The sequence below is a fragment of the Nilaparvata lugens genome, chromosome 3, assembly GCF_014356525.2.
Source record: "Nilaparvata lugens isolate BPH chromosome 3, ASM1435652v1, whole genome shotgun sequence".
Classification (NCBI taxonomy): domain Eukaryota; kingdom Metazoa; phylum Arthropoda; class Insecta; order Hemiptera; family Delphacidae; genus Nilaparvata; species Nilaparvata lugens.
In genome coordinates this window covers 98,038,519-98,059,198 of record NC_052506.1, presented here as the reverse complement: position 1 = coordinate 98,059,198, position 20,680 = coordinate 98,038,519, and the positions used below count along the sequence as shown (strand labels likewise).

Sequence of the window (20,680 nt, the reverse complement as noted above, 5' to 3'; positions counted from 1 at the left end):
GTCCTTGGACTCCTGGTGTCCGGCGCGCGGTGGTACTGGCTGTCCTTCTACCTGATGGATGTCGTCCTCGGCCTGGCGGGTGACGTTGTCCGGCTCTCCTCGGCATTCTGCGGGTGGTGGTGCGGGCTGTCCCTCCATGCCATGGATGATGTCTTCGGCTTGGCTGGTGATGTCGTCCGGTCCCTCTCGGCGTTCGGCGGCGTGCGGTGCAACTTCAGTATTAATACTCTCGGTAGGTTGGTCTTCCATACATGTGTCACGTTCGCTTAACTGTTTTATGTCCTCTCCTTCGATTATGTCCGCTTTCGCATGCATGGGCTCGATTACTGGTCCAATATTGACTCCCGTTGCATGACACTTCTCCTTAATTTGCCATCCTAATATCCTGCTTTCTTCCGCTTCCCTCAACTTTTGTTCTGGTTTCTTGAAACTCTGTTCACTTGTGTTCCGCATCTGTCGGATATCTTTAATTAGTTCTTCCCTTATTTGTTTATTGTCTTCTTTTAATTCTTCCTTCATTTGTTCGTTCATCTTGGTTATTGCTTTCAGGAGGGTGTCCATATCCATTGCGGGAGTGGGTGCATATCTAACGGTCATCTGCTGGTTCTTCATCCGGGCAATGGTGCGAGAAATGGGAGTTCCTGTTTCTGGAGCGTCGTCGTCCGTATGCTCTCCCGATGTTTCGTCCTCCGGCTCTTGGGCTGCCGATGGATCCTCCACTAGGATGCAGCTCTCCTCCACCTGCGTCGAAGATAAATCATCCAGTACGTTTGGATGGAAATCGGCAGATGCGGTGGCAGATGCGGATGGCGGCGAACAATCGGGTGAGATGTCCTCGGTGTCCGACAGACTTGGATTGACCTGGTCGTTTCCTGCCATAGTTTGTGAGAGAATAATGCGACGAACGTGTGTGGTGAATAAAAAACGTGAAAGTGTTGATGTGATATATAAAATAATTAATAAGAAATCCAATAGAAATTGTTATAGCTTCGTAGTGAGTGAAATACAGAAAAAGTGGTTTAGCAATGTGTCAGTGATAAAATGAGTCAAGTTAGCAATATCGTTAACATAAAAATGACAAGGACACACAGGATACACAGTGAACACTTATGCGGTAATACAGGTACGCCTCTTATAATTTATTATTACTATTATTATAAATATTTTACTTTTATAATTCTTGCCGCAATTCTATATATAGGCTAGTGTTCTTTGCAAAATTTTATATAAAAGCAGTGATGCTCTGCTTGAATTCCACAATATATCCGTGATTTAATTTACTTCCCTCTTTATGTTTTAAAAACTTTTAAAAATGTAAATAACTTCAATCCTCTTTTCTGTAAATATTTGTAAATTGTTTCAATATAGACCTAATATTCTTCAAATAATATGACCTTTCTTATGATATCTCTTATACCTATGACTTATAGTACGACCAATTTTCGAATAACACAATAATAAAATTCTGAGTTCGATTTTTTCTCTAAAAATTCATCAATCGATAAATTTCTTTTCCGTTCAAAAATTGGGTATGGTACTTCTTGTTATTTTATATAACAGTGAACAGTCAATATTAAATTCGAAAAAATTCACAACCATGAATTTTTCAAAAAAAAATTTTCCGGTTGTCAGCGCTATAGTATACTGAGCAACTAAATAATCCTCGCAGTCGATTATCCACCTCTTCAATGCCTATCACTGTTGGGCACCAAATCATGTGGTGCGTTTTTTAACGCCTCACATATGTAGAGAGATTTGCCAAATCATGTAGTGCTGAATCTAAATGCCTCACGTTGGGCCGGCAAATCATGTGGAGCGGTATTTGATGGCTTCACACATGTAGGGTGAATCTTGTACTGAGTCAATGGTGTAGAGGCTATAAATTTTGCAATGCGTGTGTGGACGCTGAGTGAACACCAGACTGATTGATTCACTACAAGATTCATACAATTGTCGGAATCGCGGGAGGCCTAAACGCTCGCTCACCCTTGATTCTTCTAATGACAGATTGTATAATGATGAAACTTTTATAAGTAGTGTAGCGGACGCTAAACACTGAATACGGATACCTTAAAATTATTACCTGTGAAGAATGAGCATACAAAATCATACAGGTCGAGCAAAAATCCGATGTAGCTAATTTACGGGACTGCGTCTCTAATAAGTTCTGAAGGATTAAAAAATATGCTATTTGAACCAAATATCGTTCAGAATATATTTCGAGAACAGAGTCTTGTCGGGTTTTAAGCTCTATTGTAGGAATTATATGATCTATGGCTGCCTCTGCTGTACAATTGATGCATTCGTTCCTAAGTCGAGGTAGGTAACAGATAAAAGCCGATGTATGAGCAGGTAAGGACAAAGAATAAATATCTCGATCTGACCCCACTCGCTACATCCACTTAGACCTGTTCCAATATCCAGCTTGATTCAATTATTCCAATGATCGTATTTGATCGGTTCTTGATGATATAGAACGTATCAGACACAATAATTGACAGGCTTAAGAAATAATCGAACTCAGAAGCGAATTAACAAAACTGAAATATATTACAATAAAATATGCAATCATACAGTGCAGGTTCAGAATTTGATTTACAGGTTGATAATAATTCGGCATTAACAGAATAGTTAAAAATTTTCTTGTGCTTGCATGATACCATGCGTGATTCGACAGAATTTTACAATTGATAAGATCTAACAGTTTGAAAAAATAGTGAAAAATGAATTATAGAAAATATTTTTTAAAATGTTCGGGGTCGTGGTTCAGGCAGCGGAGGATAGCTAATCAACTACAAATTCTTATAAATTTAATATGAATAAATTCTAGGCTCTTAAATGCTAAAGCGCTTGTCGGCGTGGCCAATAATTTAACGAAGAAAAATTTATGTTTTTCTGCACTGAAATATTTCGAAGCGTAGATTGGGGCCCCTTTTAAAACTTATAACTCACGTGAATTTCCTTGGCGGTCGTGGTTTTCTTCTTTAGATCAAAAATCGTTTGATCGGCGGCAATCCAGGCTTCGGTTTCAGCACGTGGGGAATTTTAATTTAATATTTCCTTCACCGAATTAATTAAGGGATAATTTACTTTAAGCTTTTAATTTATCGATTGATGAAAACAGAAATTTACAAACAACAAATAAATTGGCCTAAAATATCGGCTCACAAATAGAACATTTAAGATCGAACAAGAAATTTTCACAAATAGGTCTTTGGTAACTATAAAAAGAGATCTGCACGGTGAGGATTTCAAAAGGGAAGTGCTGCTCTTTCTCTAAGCTTTTAGGCTAGACCTGCTTCTCAGAATCTCAATGTAACAATTTGCATAAAAATTTGCCATTGGTAGAACGCTTGTGACGTAAACATGACGTCAGTGGCAAGCAGTAGAATACAATTCTTTTAATTACAATAATGATTCAATTTAGGTAATCCTTAAAACTGCTTAATCTTCTAGACATAGTTTCTCTCATACAATGTACATGTGCTAGTGTAACTGATAAGGCAGGGTTGGTGTCTGATAATAGATTAACATGTGTTGCTTTCAAACGATCACCGTCTTGGTGCTATTTCTATGCACTGTGATTGGCTTAGACCTACCAAAGAGATTTAATTACCATGTGGTTCAGTTGAATTAAGTCGTTAATGAATTAATACTCTTGTACAATTTTATTAGGTTTGAGATTGTTATAAATAATTTCTGCCGTTTTATCAATAATATAATTTCATGCTATGACCTATTTAGTTACAATAAGACCTGACATATAATATAATTTCTTAAATAATAAATAATTTCAACGATAACACATACATTTTATTTTTTTTAATTTGAAATTCTTGATCCTTTATGGATAGTTTTAAAATTTTTTAGAGATGGTATTATAACTTACGTGAAGCCAGCGTGACATTTGACAATACTTCGAATCAGTCAGCTGCGTTCGAACTGTTTTTAAAAACATCTGATCGAATGTAAACAAAGTGTAACCTCAAAATCAGTGAGCGATTCATAAATAATTTGTGCTTTATTTGCAAAATAATTATAATTTTATTGAATAATTTTCCAGAAATATATTCAGTACGGAACGGTACTCTTATCAAATATACAGTTATTGATAAGTAAGCTTTATCGCTCGGTCGCTAACTATCCCTTTAGCAAATTCTTTCATTTTAAAAGGTAATCACAATTTTTCTCTCTTTTCATGAGATCTATTTGAAAGATTCATCACAAAATTCATCAATTTGAGAAAAGTCATGACTATAGGTTTAAGGGTATAAGTTATCATAAATGATTTTTATTGTATGAAATGAATTCAAATATCCACACTGTACTTAGCCAAAAGGTCTATTTTCCTTAGGCAAAACCCCACCCTGATAATCATTCTAACTATTCATTTATTCTATTTTCTGAATTGTAATTTTTTATTAACTTATTTTGCTAGTGCTATTTTAACTAGTGCAGTTTATGACCCTTTCCAAGGGCTATTATCCATTTCATTTGTTCAATCAAAGAGTACCAAATTTTCACATAGTATCTATAATTTAAAGATTCAAATCCGCTATCTCTCAATATTCATTCTGTATCAGTTAGAAATCGTAATTTGTAAAATCTGTTCATTAATTTATCCAATATTGACGCTAGTTTTGATTTGTGAAATGACTACTATGACAACACGCAGCAAGCTTGAGCTGTTATTACGTGGAGCAGAGTTGGAACTTAACAACATGAACAATTTTCTTGCTAATGATGAGGTGATAGACTTGGCCATCAACATTGGAGGAACTCTGGCTGTGACTGCAGAAAAATTCACAAACGATTCTATTATTGATTTAATTCGAATATTGTTAGTGCATTGAACAAACTGGACACTGCAATCTCATGCAACGGGGAACTGCTAAATGAAAGAATGGAACTTTTGAATGAAAATTCAGAACTGACTAGACAATTAGAGTGCGAAAAAAGTAGATGCAAGGAAAATTTTGAAGAGTCTTTATTAAATGAAGAGAAAGCTGATGAGGAAATATTGGAGTTGAAAGCGTGCATCAAAGAACTACGAGCATCAAACATTCATTTAAAGGAAGAATTAATTAATAAAAATGAAATAATTCGTATAATTGAAACTGAAAAAAATAATGTACTTATGAATGAAAGCATTGTTATCGACAAGGCAATCTCTCAGAATGATGGTTTTATTACGCCAAGACACTCAGCTAAGGCAAGACATAATGTTAATGAGGCAAGAGCTACTATGAAAGTGACGAATAGATTTGAGTGCTCTCTGGGGATAAGTTGTCTCCATCAAAAAATGATGAGCCTACTACTCACAAGCTACTAGTCAAAGCTCAAATTCACAGACCTGATAAGAAAGTGAATCTAAGACTCTTTGCATGAAATGTAGTGATTCAACCTATAGTAAGAAGAAAAGGAGGATGACAATCTTAGCAGACAGTCAAGGAAAAGAGGTGAGTAAATACCTCCATCATCTATATGACGACTTCGAAATTTTCGTCTACAACAAGCACGGTGCTAAATTGAAACACATCATTCACGATGGACTCCATTTTGTCAGTGACTTCACTAAGGATGATGTCATTGTTATATTGGCTGGTACTAATGATTTTCATAAAAATGAACCTCATCAATTAACCATCTTCCAAGGAATCAGCTCTCTCTTGAACTCAAGCTCAAGTCGAAAATTGTAATATGCAGTGTACCTGCCGTTATGACGACCTCACACTTAACGAAAGCATACTCTACTCCAACTCTTACGTATCTAGAGTGGTGGATGACTATGTTGGTGCACTGCAGCTCTTCTACCTGGACATTAATGACTTCCTCCGGAGATTCAACTTCACAGAACATGGTCTCCATCTCAATCGCCACGGAAAACGATTATTCTCCAAACACTTTGTCAAACAGACTGTGATGAGTGAAGTTGGTGAAGCGACGGTGCTGATGGCTGATGTTGACGGTGAAGGTGGTGTGCTTTCTAGAAATAGGAGGATCATCCGGTTGTCAAGTTCTCCCGACATACCATTTCTGAGATCTTACCCTATCACACCCAACCAATCACCTGGTGCTCTCGATTCTCCTGCACCTGCAGCCCGGTTTCTGATTTCACGACTCCAACAGTAATAAGACAAGGAGCCACATTATTTGACACCCTTCAGCACCCTAAGAATTCAATAACTCGAAGGCGATGTACTGATGTATCGAGAGGACATCACAGTGCGAAGAGACGACAGGGAGATGGACGGCGAAATCGATGTGTGGAGGCGGCGAGGGACGGCGACAGCATGAGTCAGCTTGTCGCACCCTGCCAACAACCTGCTTGGCTGGCTGAGGACGGGGGCCGGGGGCAGTCAACGTGTGTTGCAGTCGAAAAATGAGGAACGGGCTCGACACTCACTTGGTGCTAGTCCTAGTGTGCTTCCCGCGGCGCTGGTCCACCATAGTAGATGGAAGGGGGTGAGTCCAGTCATTGAGTGTGAGATACTTGTTAATCTGGAGTTGCTAAATGTCAGTAGACGTAGTCATTTACCCTTTAAAGAGGCTCATAATTTAAATCCTTCAATTAAGTCTAATTCTCGACTGAAAATAATGTTTTGGAACTGTCACGGATTGAGTAATTTGCTTTCAATTGATGGCCAGCAGCGCCAAAGAATCAATTCATTTGATATAGTTGCCATATCAGAAACACGGCTTATAATAAGATAAATGATTCAGTTATATTTGATAGTTTTAAAATGGTGGAAAGAGTGGCTATAAGAGATAACAGGCGTGGCCGTGCTGTGGGTGGCTTGCTGATTCTTATCAAAGATAATATAAGTTTTGACATTGTTATTGATAGTAGCTGCTTATTGTTTCTGAAGGCGGAAAAAAACGGAAATGGTTTTATTGTTGGTCTCACGTATTTTCGATCAGGTTTTGAGCAAGAGGGTATTCATAGCCTAGAGCGATTATTCGATGAGAATATTATTTCATTTCGTGGGGAAAAACTGCCAATTATAGTGGGCGGAGATTTCAATTGTAGAATAGGTGACTTAAATTCTTTTGAAGATGAATTTTTATTCAACACTACTAATTGTTTGTATAGCGGAAGGTCCTCGCTAGATAAGAAAATTGATAGCAAGGGTAGGAAACTGGTAAATCTAATGGAGAATGAATTGTTTGTTGTCCTAAACGGTAGAAGTTTTGGAGATAAGCCAGGAAACTATACTTTTATCAATGAAAACGGCAAAAGTGTTATCGATTATGCTTGGATTGATTTGGCACACCTTAATACTGTACGTGAGTTCACAGTTTCAGATATTTCTTTATCGTCTGATCACCTGCCGATTGATATAGATATTGACTTGGTTGATGATTTAGAAACTTCAATATTAGAACCTGAGAGCGATAAAACTATTTCTTACAGGCTGGTTTGGGCGGACCGCTGCGCCGAATCATTTAGAGAGGTGTTGTTGCTATCTTCTAGATTGAATCTTCAACTCAATGATACAAATAATCCAATTGATTTAATTTTTGAGAATTTTACAAAATCTATCTGGGAGGCAGCTGACTTATCTGGCATGTATAGGAAACAATTACTGGTGGCTTTAAAAATAAACCTTGGTACGACCTTGAGTGCAATGCTTTAAAAAGAGGTGTATGCAGGGCATTCAGGTTTGCTAGGTCCAGGTTATATGAGGATACAGCTGTGAAAGCATTTATTGATTTGAAGAAGAATTACAGGGATACAATCAAAATTAAAAAAGATTTATATTTAAATAAAGTTAAAGACAACATAAGAAATTTTAAAAATCCCTATGAGTTTTGGACAGCAGTTAAATATTTCAAGGGTGGAAAGAAGCATGTTAACGGTGTTTCTTTGGAATCTTGGTCACGCTTTCTTGGCAGTAAATATGCTGGTGAGAGGGAACAATTGTTTGTGTGATGCTAGACACCCCTTTCTGGATAGAGAATTCACTTTGTGGGAGTTAGATCAGGTAATATCTAAATCAAAGAACAAAAAAACACCTGGTGTCGATGGAATACATTATGAATTTTTCAAGGCTCTACCAATGCAATGGAGAGATTATTTGCTAAATTCATTCAATAAAATAGTACATATGGAGGAGGTACCCTGGGAATGGTCTAAAATTGTCATGTTTTTTCTGTATAAGAAGGGAGATAAGGACAACCCTAATAACTATAGAGGATTGGCAATGCTGAATAATATCACAAAACTTTTCACACATGCATTAGAGATAAGGCTGTCAGAGTGGCTGATCAATGTCACATACTGCCTGAGTGTCAAAGTGGATTTAGGAGAGGGCGTGGATGTCTGGACAATATATTTGTTTTGCATACAGTTGTTTTCCACCAGATAAAGGTTAGACGCCGCAAGCTTTTTGCTTTATTTGTTGATTTCCAAACTGCATTCGACTCTGTTCCTCATGGGCTTCTATGGGACGAGCTTAGGTTGTGTGGAGTCAGCAGTAAAATGATAAGGCTGTTGAATGGACTTTATGACAGGGCTTCATTGGTTGTGAGAAGCGAGAATAGGACTTCAGACCCCATTGAAGTTACAAAAGGAGTGTTGCAGGGGGATTCACTTAGTCCATTTTTGTTCTCCTGCTATTTGAGAAATATTGAGTCCTTTTTCAGGGGAAGAGGCTTCCATGGCATTCCATTGAAAAACCAAACTGACATATTGATGTTACTGTTTGCTGATGATATTGTCATCTTTGCAGATGGTGAGGTGGACCTGCGTAACAAGATAAATTGTCTTTCCGACTACTGTGAATCCCTGAAGCTGACTGTCAATATTGAAAAAACAAAAATTGTACCTTTCCATGCTAGGGGCCACAAACATGCGTCGGGTTGCTTCCGGAAATTCTGTGAAGGCTTCATTAGGAAGGCGAGAATTACTGGAGAGTCAGTCATCCAGGTTCTTCAAAGAGCCAAGTCTGACACATGGGATGCTAAGATGAAACTCTACGTTGCGGTAGTGCTGCCTTCGATTCTGTATGGCTCTGAAGTTTGGGGTCTTGGTTGTGCTGACGTTTTGGAAAGAGCACAGTTGTATTTTCTGAAACGTGTTCTTCTGTTGAATGTCACATCACCGAGTTGGGCGGTACATTTGTAATTGGGCAGATTGAGGCTCAGTCACATTCTAATGAAGAGAACTTTTGGTTTTCTTTTAAGGGTCCTACAGATGTCTGAGTGTAGATACCCTAAACTCTGTTTCTCGGTGTTGTTGGACTGTGCACTGGAGCAGAACGATATACATGGAGCCTCGGGATGGTTGTCTCATCTCCAGAAAAAGTGCGGTGATCAGGGTATTGTAATTGCATGAGGAGATAGAGCTGACCTCTTTCACAGGTTGAAGGCTGTACAGGGAATCTTGCTCAGAAATCACGCAGATAGTTTGTATGCGGAAGATGTAGAGCAGCACTCAGCTCTATGAATTGCCCTCACTATAGAGAATTAAATCCCAATTTCAAGATGGGTGAGCAGCTTGGATTCCAAATGCCCATTGTCAAAGTCTGTTGTATCACTCAATTGCAAATGGCCACTGATGTATCTATATACTTGTATGTTAATAATAGAGGTACAAAATTGAACTGTATGTCGAATTGTCCTATTTGTAATATTCGTGAGAGAGAAGATATAGAACATTTCTTAGTACGCTGTCCAATGTATAACTCTATTCGTTCCTACTTTCTTGGCGAATTCATCCAAAATGTTGTGTCAGATGCCAACAAAGTAATGGTACTTCTATCAAATTTGAGTAAGAGGAAAATAAATAGAGTATTCCTTTATGTAGTAAAAGCAATTGATATTTGCTTCTTGATTTGTAGTGTTGATACTTGAGTACGTGATTTCACAAGTGGGATTTCCTGTAACTCAAATAAATATGTGTGATGATAGCTATTGCATGCCCCATGTAAATTAATCACATTTTGTTTGGCTTGGAAAATTGAATTTCCACCCAAGTTTAGTGTAGTCTTATTGTAAATCAATCGTTCTGACTTAACTATCATCATTATACTCATTAGAATGCCTGTAAGTTCATTCAATAGCTTGAAACCTTGTAGTTAAAATTATTGAGTAATGTACCTGTCCTAGAGTACCTGTTCCAATCCAAAGTAGTATTATAATGTAATGTTAATGTTCCTGTAAATTTTGGTAATATGCTATGAAGTATTGTTTGATCTATAATTGTGATATTGCTGTGTTCTTTAAGTATTTATTTAAATTATAATTATTCCATTGATGTCTTGATACAATATTTCATGTTATAAATTTTCAGTATACAGTAATATTCTGTAAGTCTTGATTGTTTGATAATCCACATGGAGTGGAGACATTTATAACAGACATAGAGAGTGAAATCGTGCTCTCTCACGAACTGACACTTTACTTTAGAATTCATTTCTATTGGAGGTTAGTGTTGGAATTATAGAATAATTGTGCATGTATCTCTATTTAACTGTATTTCTGTATTTGTATGGCTGGTCCATGAACAAATAAAATGATTATTTATTATTTATTATTTATTTAATTTATTCAATATTTTCTGTAAAAGTATATCTTTCAGAATTTATCCATATTACCGTTTCCTTGAACTGGGTTTACTTCATTACACCTCCAAATTCGTTCTTTCTCAACTGACACGTATTGATCATGCAGGACACATCCTATTTCACAATAGTCAGACATCATCAAGTATAGTATCTATCCTTTGATTATTATTTCTTCTCGTGGTAAATGGTAGTCGATATTCTTATCAAATAATAAATCACTTTATTGGGAATATCCCACAGAATCAAATAAAAAATCGACTGCCACTAGCCTACCACTCCAAGGTGGAGTGAATCCTGTATTCTCATCCTGTCAACGTCGCAAGGAGAGGTAATAGATTGTATACACAACATTAGAATTAAACTCAGTACTCGAAATATCTACTATTTTGGTTCAGCATTTTGCCATCATACAACCCATAGTATTTATCAGAGACCCGGTTCACATGGATTTGCTATTCTGTCTGTTGTTTTATGCGGTCTAATATCTTTTCCAACTATAGCACAATTATTAGATCCTAAATATATTGGTCATTATTTGGAGAAGAAGCTCACTCCAAAATTACTATCTCTGTCTGATCCTAGTGACAGCATTGATCATATTTGGCAGATTCAGATTGAACTGCATTTTATTATCGAATTGGATTCAATTCTATCTCACTACATAATCACCTATAGCGCTAAGTTAGAAATTTACGGCCCATACTTCGTCTACCTTTGTAGTCCGCCAAACCCTCTATTGAGCAAATTGATTTTTTCAATCTGTTTCATCTATACACCAGTCATTCTACTTAGACACTCTGAATTCAATGATACCAATTTCCCGGTCGAACGAAGGTTAGTCAACCTAACCTACAACTACATACTGCTAAATTATAACCTCAAATACCGTAACTGTTCAATTATCTTCTTTTATCCAATCTTTTCAATTATAAATTTTCTTTTTATTGTATATTTATGCCCCTCCATGGAGCGAAATAGGCTACAATATATACCAACAAAAGGTGAGTCCTTCAATACTAAGAAATCGTACTCCTGTTTGAAAAGTAATAATCTTGGTCTATTATCTCATGACTCAAAATCAATAATTATATATTTTTGTGTCCCCCCATGGAGCAGGATTATGACACATAACGCTTCAACGTGGGCTGGATTTTGACAATATGTACTACCTCCAAAGAATCAAATGCTCAACCAATGGTTGATTATAATGTTTATCAAAACGTTGATATAACGTTTATTGAAATGTTGACTATAATGTTCATCAAAACATTGATATAACGTTTATTGAAAGTTGACCATAATGTTTATCAAAACATTGATATAACGTTTATTGAAAGTTGACCATAATGTTTATCAAAACGTTGATATAACGTTCATTGAAAGTCAACCATAATGTTTATCAAAACGTTGATATAACGTTTATTGAAATGTTGAATACAACATTTAAATAAATGTTTATTAAACATAAAGGTCAGTACAAAACTAAAGGTTGAATAAACATTTAGAAAACGTGATGGTCAACAACATACAACATTGTCTAAATGTTTCATATGTTTAAGAGGTAACGTTTATTAAACGTTTTATAAACATCAGTGTGCTGTGTGGGGTATTTCTATTCTGTGGAGCAATGTGATGCTGGTAATCCTCAAGAGCAGGAATAGAATATACTATGACTATCTTATATACTATTTAGTATATTTAGTATAATGGTATATAATAGTAAGTATAAAGCCATCTTACTGTGAACTATCTTTGGGTAATTTCTAATCAATCAATCATTACTGTACCATTCTCACATTCTCACGAGGACATAACTACAGTGATAATTAATAGACAGGAGTTAACAGTAGTTGGCTTGAGTTGACAAAACACTGGCTTGAAATTTGGAACATAGAGGACCTATACCATGGGATATCCACTTATGCCATGATTTTTTTCATTATGGTACAGTAGAACCTGGTATATCATGATCCAGATTATCCGACCATAAGTCTTCATCCCATGTGTCAAACTCTTTATACTGTAGTGGTAGTGTATATTTGAGAGTTCTGCACAAGGCCAATTGGTGCCGAGGGGCGTGGCCCCCAAATCAATAGGAATGTAAGAGGGCATGTTCAAAATGGAGGTTGTTCCCCCTCCACCCCCTTTACCAAAACTCTCATCCACCCAGTCAGCTATTTTGTCCCCCACCATAGCCCTTCGCCCAACCATTCCCGATTCCCCAAAAATTCCCAACATTCAAAAATTTGAACACTCGGATATTTGGAATTTTTAAATCAGAACCACCATATTACTACTACTGGAGCCAAAACTCACAAAATTCAACTACTACTAGTCATATACTTCCCAGTCATAATTCTTTCTTTTTTCTCCTGCATCATTTGGTCTCCTACCACTTAAGATTCTTTCCAGAAACAACTCTTGTACCTGATCAGAATCCAAACTATGCTGTCAAGAAAAGACTGACCAGCTGATCTTTCAACAGTGCAAGTTGAAAGTCATTATGTAAATCATGTAAACTAACAGGATATGACAGATCTGCTTCAATTATATAGCCAATTTCTGCTTCATCATCAATACTTGTAAAATCACCTCGAGCTGTAATATCATCTTGTGATGAAAATCTAAGATTTTATTGCAGGTGTTTACATGCAAACATTGAATGAGTGTATGAGCTTGTACAATCAAGATACAACAAAAAACTAGTTTCAATAGCCGGGTTATAATAACAGCCCATAAATTTATTGTTTGTGACAGTGTGATGGTGGGGAATGACTGACAACCTGCCACGTAAACCAGTTTCTATAAGCAGGTTTATATCAGCATTGCTGATTAATTCCAAGTGTTCTTTATCAAAAATAACATTGCATTGATGAAAAATCTGGTAACAAAGCAAAGTGAGATACATCAAGCTTACAAATAAAAAAAAAAACATTCCTAAAATTTTGAAAAGTATCTGCCAGCAATAAACAGCCTGTGAGAAGGCAGAGATCATGATAATTGCCTAATGTTTGAATGTCAAAATCTTGCCATACTTCTTGTGCATGCTTGTAATCGCTTACTTATGATGCTGTGTTATTAAGTCTACTGTAGAATGCCTAAATCGGTGGCAGTTGTTGTTCTTCAAATTTGTCTGCATCTGTTATATATTCATAGGGGTACACACACTTGTGTAATAAAAGCTGTTGTTGTTTCTTTTTGTTGAATATGCCACACATTACTTTGAAATTTGTTCCAATGTTTTCTCTATCACTCGCAAGATTGGCAACAAGAGAGTGTAGACTTGAGCTCAAAAATTGATAGCTATCAAGAAATCTTACCTGATCTACTATAATTGTGAGAAATTTTTTTTGCAATACAATGAATTTTCTCGTGTCATCCTGCTAATGCCTTCACAATGAAATGACTGTCATATCCACAAAAATTATGGGAAAAACAGTTTAAGAGTTTTGGTGCTTTTGAATTTAAATCACAAAACTTCATTTAAATTACATCTCATTGTACTGAGATACATCCCAGTCATATGTGAATGATGTCTGCATCGAATATCATTGACTTTAAATTCATTGTTGCACAGAACACAGTTTTCAGTATTGTTGAAATCCAATAATTATTGTTCATTTAGTCCAATCATCAGCACTTCATTTTGCATATCAAAAGAACAGTTTCGACCTATGATTTCATCTAGAAATTTTTCAATAATTTTCTTGCCAACACTTGTTGCTCCATAGACACATGGACCATGAAATATTCCACCTAATTCATCTAAAATAATAAATGAGTAATTGCAAGCAATGTGTTTTCTTGTTTTCCTTGTGAATCTATTTCTTATATCACCATCCACATCATCATCATCATTATCATCATCATTATTATCATTTGTTGGTACAATAAAATTTTCAAAATTGGCAAATGCAATGTATTTATTTCCCAAAGTGTACGAATAATTGCTAAACTTCAAAATTTCACCCTGTTCAGGCAGTATTGTTTCTTTGTATAGCAAATGTTGAGCACGAATCCATGTGCTTGTCTAAATTTGCTTTCCCATCACAATTTGCTTGTATATTAGTCGTGGATCTATCAAATCAAAATGGACAAAAATAAATACTTTTCCATTATGTGATGACAAGTTGTGGCTCAGTAGTCATGACAAACCATTCTACCCCTGATGCGTGTTTATCAGAACATAGTGCCATTTTTTTGGTGTTGTATCATTTGATACGAAAAGTAAAAGATTAATTTTGTGTCTGCATTGTCTATAAATTGAACAATGGTACAGGAGAAACTTTTTCTTACCAGAATCATTGTTAGATATGTTAATATTTTGTAATTAAAATTGTTAAATGTCATGCACTAGGAAAGGAAACTTTATACCAATCAAATTTTGTGTGTTCCTGAATTTTCCAAGATAATCAACAGTCATACTGCTACGTCTAAAATGAAAATAACTGAGTACACTCCATAGGAAACATATGCTATCATTTTTGTTTTGTAAATTTTTAATCGCTTTCTCCACTTTTATGAAAGCAGGTGTTTCAATATATGTGCTATTACCGCCAGTTAAAGGATTATAATGAATAATATTAAAATCAAGGGAAATAATTCTAACAACATTCCATCCACTACCATATCTTATAAATTTGTCAAGTGTCAATTCAATCTTTTCGACACCTGTGATGAACTGATCTTCCAACTCGGCTAAATGCTCAACAACATTAACTAACACAGACGAAAAACTATACAATGATGCATTTGTTGTAGTTTCAAAAATTTCTTGTTGTGAATGATTGTCATCTACTTTTTTCAATAAAACAGTTGTAACAAAATATCATTCAATATTTCTGTCAAAATGTAGACTTTCTTCAACAATTAGTCCAATTAGTTTGGATTTCAAAATTTCCAATAATGTTTGTACAACATCAATAGATATTTTTCTAAATAAAAGTGTATATCATATTGTGCTTGAATTTATGCTGGTAATTCTTCAATTATATAATCCATTTACTTGTAGTAGTGGTAATAATATTAATAATAATAATCAGTAGTAATATTTCTCATCACTTAAAAAATGATTATTGCAGATTGATGTTTGATACATAGAATTGACGAAATTTCTACCATGTTAACATTTCAAGTGAACTCTCAGTGATTATTATTTAGTAATCAATAAGAATTATTAAAACTGGCTTGGATACCAAAGCTGATTGATATAATGTATAAAACAATAATTGAACTTGTGAGAGGTACAATTGTCTATATTTCAAGTCAGATTGAGAGCCTTTAATTTGATAGAATTCTCAATTTAGATTGTATTGTCTGAATAGCATAAAATTATTTGAGCTCAGGAGAGTTTTTTGAAATTACAAGAATCTACCCTCCACAAAGGAAATTGAAAAAATCTCTGAGAAATTGCATTTTATTTATATTACATGTAGGCTATAGACCAAAAAATATGAGGTTGAGAATACAGTTGAACCTCTCTATAATGAACCTCCACTCGATGAAATCATCTACACAATGAATTTTTACCTGGTCCCATCACATTTTTGAGTTTTGGCTGCTTATTTACCTCTATTTAACAAATTTTGGAGCTCTCAACAACAAAGTTTTCTCTTGACTTCAACATACAAAATGTAGTGTGTATAGGAAGCAGACAATCATTTTCAAGGAATTGTTTAGTTTCAGCAGAAAGGTCAATAGACTGAAAATAATGGCAATTCAGGTAGGAAGAAGATGGGTGGTGGACAGTCAATAGAAGTTGAAAGACATGTCAGAAATTGAATGCAAGTTACTCTAAATTAGATTTCAAGAACTTGTCATTTGTAGACCAGGCAGGTGAATGACTGGACTTTCTAAATCTTGCTTTTGTCACACATTTCAATTTTTTGAACTGACTAAGATGATGATGGTTATGACGAACTTGAGGAGAAGAATCCGTCAGATCAAGAAGTTCTAGAAGCTTTCAAAATTATCAGGCAAGGATTAAATCTGAAAAATAGTGTATCAGCCTTTTTATGTTTGACTGTTTGAATAGATATGAGTCATTTATTGAACATTTGTTTCAGTCAAATGCAAAATTCAACCGAAAATTACTCACTTTTTCAAATAAAACATTAAAAAATAGAGAGGTTGAGTTATGATAGTATTTATAGTGAAGTTATTGACAAAATTACTGTATATTGTGTTCAATTTAATACAGTAGTGGTGTAAAAAGTACCTAGATTAAAATTATTTGAGCTCAGGAGAGTTTTCTGAAACTAGGAGAATCTATCCTTCACAAAATAATGAAGACATCTCCAAGAAATTGAATTTTATTTATATTACATATAGGCTATGGACCAGAAAATATGAGGTTGAGAATATTTTCAAACTTGTGTTACATGATAGAAATTAACATATGTGAACTTCATCTGTAGTGAGAGTACTTCTCATTTAAAAAATACTAAATGTGAAAGACTCAAATCTCATTCAAATTGCACTGGAGTTTTGCCCTCTTTTTGAATCATAATGAGTGTTCTCAATTATTGACTATCTATTGAAGAGTATTGAAAACCTATTGGTGATTAAAAACCTCTTGACATTACTCATTTATCTGAAGTTGGTTTTCTATTGACAAACCTCTAAATAGAGATGATTTCTCTTATGTTTCAGATGTTATATATTCTGAATAGTTATAATAATAATTATACAGAATAGCTCTGCATATCGATCATGGAAATCAATGTATTACATATTCACCATTGTACAATGATTATGTCAAGTCACTCATTTCTTGAGTTCAATTTAGCTTCAAAATCAATGGAGAACAATAATGTAATATCAAACTGAAGAGAGTTCAATGAAACAATGAATTCTGCTAGGTTCCTCATAATTTGCTGTGGACGTATCATGGGATTTTCATTAAAGAGAGACCATCTCAGGAAACTATTGTTTTTCACCAGTGCACTTTTTATAGATACATCTATTCTCCTTCATAATTTTTCTATCATTAGAGGGATCAATAGATTTTTTTCAGAGAGTTGTATGGAGGTGCTATTTGAGAACTTTATCATTTTTCAGCATGGTATTCTTCAAAGAATGTTGAACTCACAGAGATATGATAAATTAGAAAGCTCTAAGAAATCATTCACCATCCTTCATCTTGACTGTTCCATGATATTTGTCTTCAATAACTCTTTTCCATTTAAAAATTGCTTAAATCATTAAAACATGAGGAAATCTGTCAATTCATCTATTGATTCAAGCCGAAAAATGCAACTTCAAGAGCTCAATGTATCCTATTATTGATATCATTTGAATGAGAGATAAGATTTCTCTATCCCTTGAGAATACCTTTCATTCAAGGAAATCGAAGGAGATAATATGCTCGTATTACTCATGCTCATTACTATAACTTGTTCATTCACATACTGAACCTCTACTTATTTCTCTTTACCAGTTCTCAACAACTCTCATTAAGCTGTCATATAATCCATTACATTTCTAATCAAACTATTCCATTAATTGATAATCATTATAGATTCAATGGAAATATTGTGTTCTGAATAATGTCCTCAAAAAGTTTCTAAATGATACATGAATTTCGCAATTACTGGAGAATTAAAAGAGGGTAAAAATTTCTCCACTTGAAAAAACTTTTTAATTCCCAAATAAACTATTTTCTCCACAGGTTATGACCCCTTATTGTTTATCAGAATCAGCTTCATTAAATGATTCATTGCTGATTGATTAGTGGTGGCTTCTATATTATATATATCCCTTTTTTCTAAATCAGGGGATTTCATGGGAGAGCATTATTGTTGTCATTCATTTGTTAACATTTTCCACCGCCTTCTAGAAAAATAATAGTTTTGATTCAAGTTATGCCATTATAAAAGTATAGATGAAGATTCAACTATACGTTTCCATGAATTACACTCAGTATTCAGGTGCCTGGTTTAACATACTTCTATTCACCTTACATCAATTTATCATCGGTGCTGAGTTAGAAAATGAATGAAGTTTACTGCTTTGTCCAATAACATACAAGTATCACAAACCCATTTTTTCCAACAGATACTGACCTTCCAGATACTGACTTCCGATACTGACTTTATGTATCTGTAACTAAACTAGGGGTTGGGGTGGTGTGGCAGAAAAACAAAGATGTCCGACAAATGCTTGTATTCTACGCCCTTCTCCTTCGGGGCACAAGGGTGGCCTTGCCAAATTCTCTTATTAACTAACTGCAAGAATAAAACTATCTTAACAGAATATAATTACTATGGGTTCTGAAACTCCAAAATTTATACTACTAATCTTGATGAATATCAGAAATCTATAACGAGCACAATATTTTCATTCATAAGATTTGGTTGATTAAAATAGAAGAACAATTCTATTAGTTGTCAATACTTGTCCCAGAGTCTACAAGACTATTCTACTAACCTCAATGGATATCAAAAATCTATAGCTAGCACAGTATTCTCATTCAATAATAATTGGCTAATTGAATTAAAGAACAAAACTTTAAGTTGTCAATAATTGTCCCAGAATCGACAAAATTACTCTACTAACTTCATTGAATATCAAAATTCTATAGCTAACACAGTATTCTCATTCACTAATAATTGGTTAATTGAAATAAAAGAACAAAACTATTAGGTTATCAATAATTGTCCCAGCTTCTACAAAATTACCCTACTAACTTCATTGAATATCAAAAATGAAATAAACTTAAATTACTCAATAAAAGACTCAAATTATAAATTCTTCAATAAAGATTCAAATGAAATTAGAAATTAAATTATCAAGATTAAAGAAAAAATTAAAAATTGTTCAATAGCCTAATCAGATAACACATAAACTCTCCAATATAGATTCAATTTAAAATCGAAATTAAATTGTCAAAAGTCAAAGAAAAATCTAAAATCGAATTAATGACTAAAAATTTAAAAATCGTTCTATAACCTAATCAAGATAACAATATCCACAGGTCATTTACTCTCTTTCTCTTTCCATTAGAAGCTATCAGAATAATTATTCAAAATTCATATCACAAAATTACTTGTTAAACAAAACCAAAGGGAGCCCGCCCTAGTCTGCCTGTAGTTGAGAACAAAAAATTTTGAACTGAATTCGGTAATAGGTAAAGGTTCGAGTTTTTCACTCACCAATCGCCATCAATAGTGAAAGAACTGATAACACCATTATGCTGTAAGGATAGTCCAGTGGAACCCATCTAGGCTGGATACGCTTGCTAACACTGTCTCCTGGCTACTGCACCAGTTTTTAATTTTCTATTAGCAATGAGCTATTATTTCTCTAGCCTGGGAAAAGTTTTCCCGCAAGAATAAATATCATGCCACTGTCAAGAGAGAGAAAGAGAGTACTAATTCTACTTGAGTTAGACTGAGACACTGTCTTGCGCCGGTGCTGAGGCCAGGCGCTAAAATGCTGAGGCATCAGCCATTGTTAAGAACACTGTCACTTTTTATTCAATATGATTTCCACTCTATTACATTACCCTCCCCTTCAAACAAGAGGGTGGGTTTCACTTGGGGAGCTTTGCTCCATCACTTTCACAAGCACTGGAGCCTTGCTCCATCACTGGCACAGGATTCATCTCAATGCACTCTGCTGCTGGTTGGTCTTCTGCTGCTGATGATGGTCCTGGGGTTGGAGTAGTCACGTCCTTGTGGCTTCTCCAAGGCAGCTGTAGAGATCCCCTCCAGTACAGCAGGATTGCACAGGTGGTGACCGCCAAGAGGCCTCCACCAAATGCCAGCAAGATGATGGTGGTGTGCTCAGCCTCTGCCTCAAGGTCGAAATCTGCCAATCTCTGGTGGATGTTGTCCAGGGTGGTCTCGGGTAGGCCTGTGGTTCCCCTCCAATAGGGTCCCTCCTGCTTTATGTCGCTCATCAGCTCCTGCAGCTCTGGTGGCCCCTGAGTGTTCCTTGGAAGTTGGAGCACCATGGGCAGGGGTGCTGCCATGGTCAATACTTGCTTGGGCAGCTCCAAATCCCCTCCAGCTCCAGTAGTTGGTAGCAGGTCATAGAGGTTGGTGGAGAGGGTACAGCCAGCTGTTGCTTTGACCTCACCAAGGCCAGTGATGTCAACTTGGGTGACGGTG

The 20,680-nt window shown here is 35.4% G+C and overlaps 1 protein-coding gene across 1 annotated transcript; it reads left to right on the top strand.

Moving 5' to 3' along the window:
* Positions 1 to 8,482: 8,482 nt before the first annotated feature.
* On the top strand, positions 8,483 to 9,127 carry LOC120350321. Its single transcript, XM_039422987.1, has one exon. It carries the CDS (start codon positions 8,483 to 8,485, stop codon positions 9,125 to 9,127), a length of 645 nt encoding a protein of 214 aa, XP_039278921.1.
* The last annotated feature ends 11,553 nt before the right edge of the window (positions 9,128 to 20,680 follow it).

Excerpts from the sequence above, each read along its gene's own strand:
- LOC120350321 (XM_039422987.1), top strand. The coding sequence starts at position 8,483 with ATGATAAGGCTGTTGAATGGACTTTATGACAGGGCTTCATTGGTTGTG.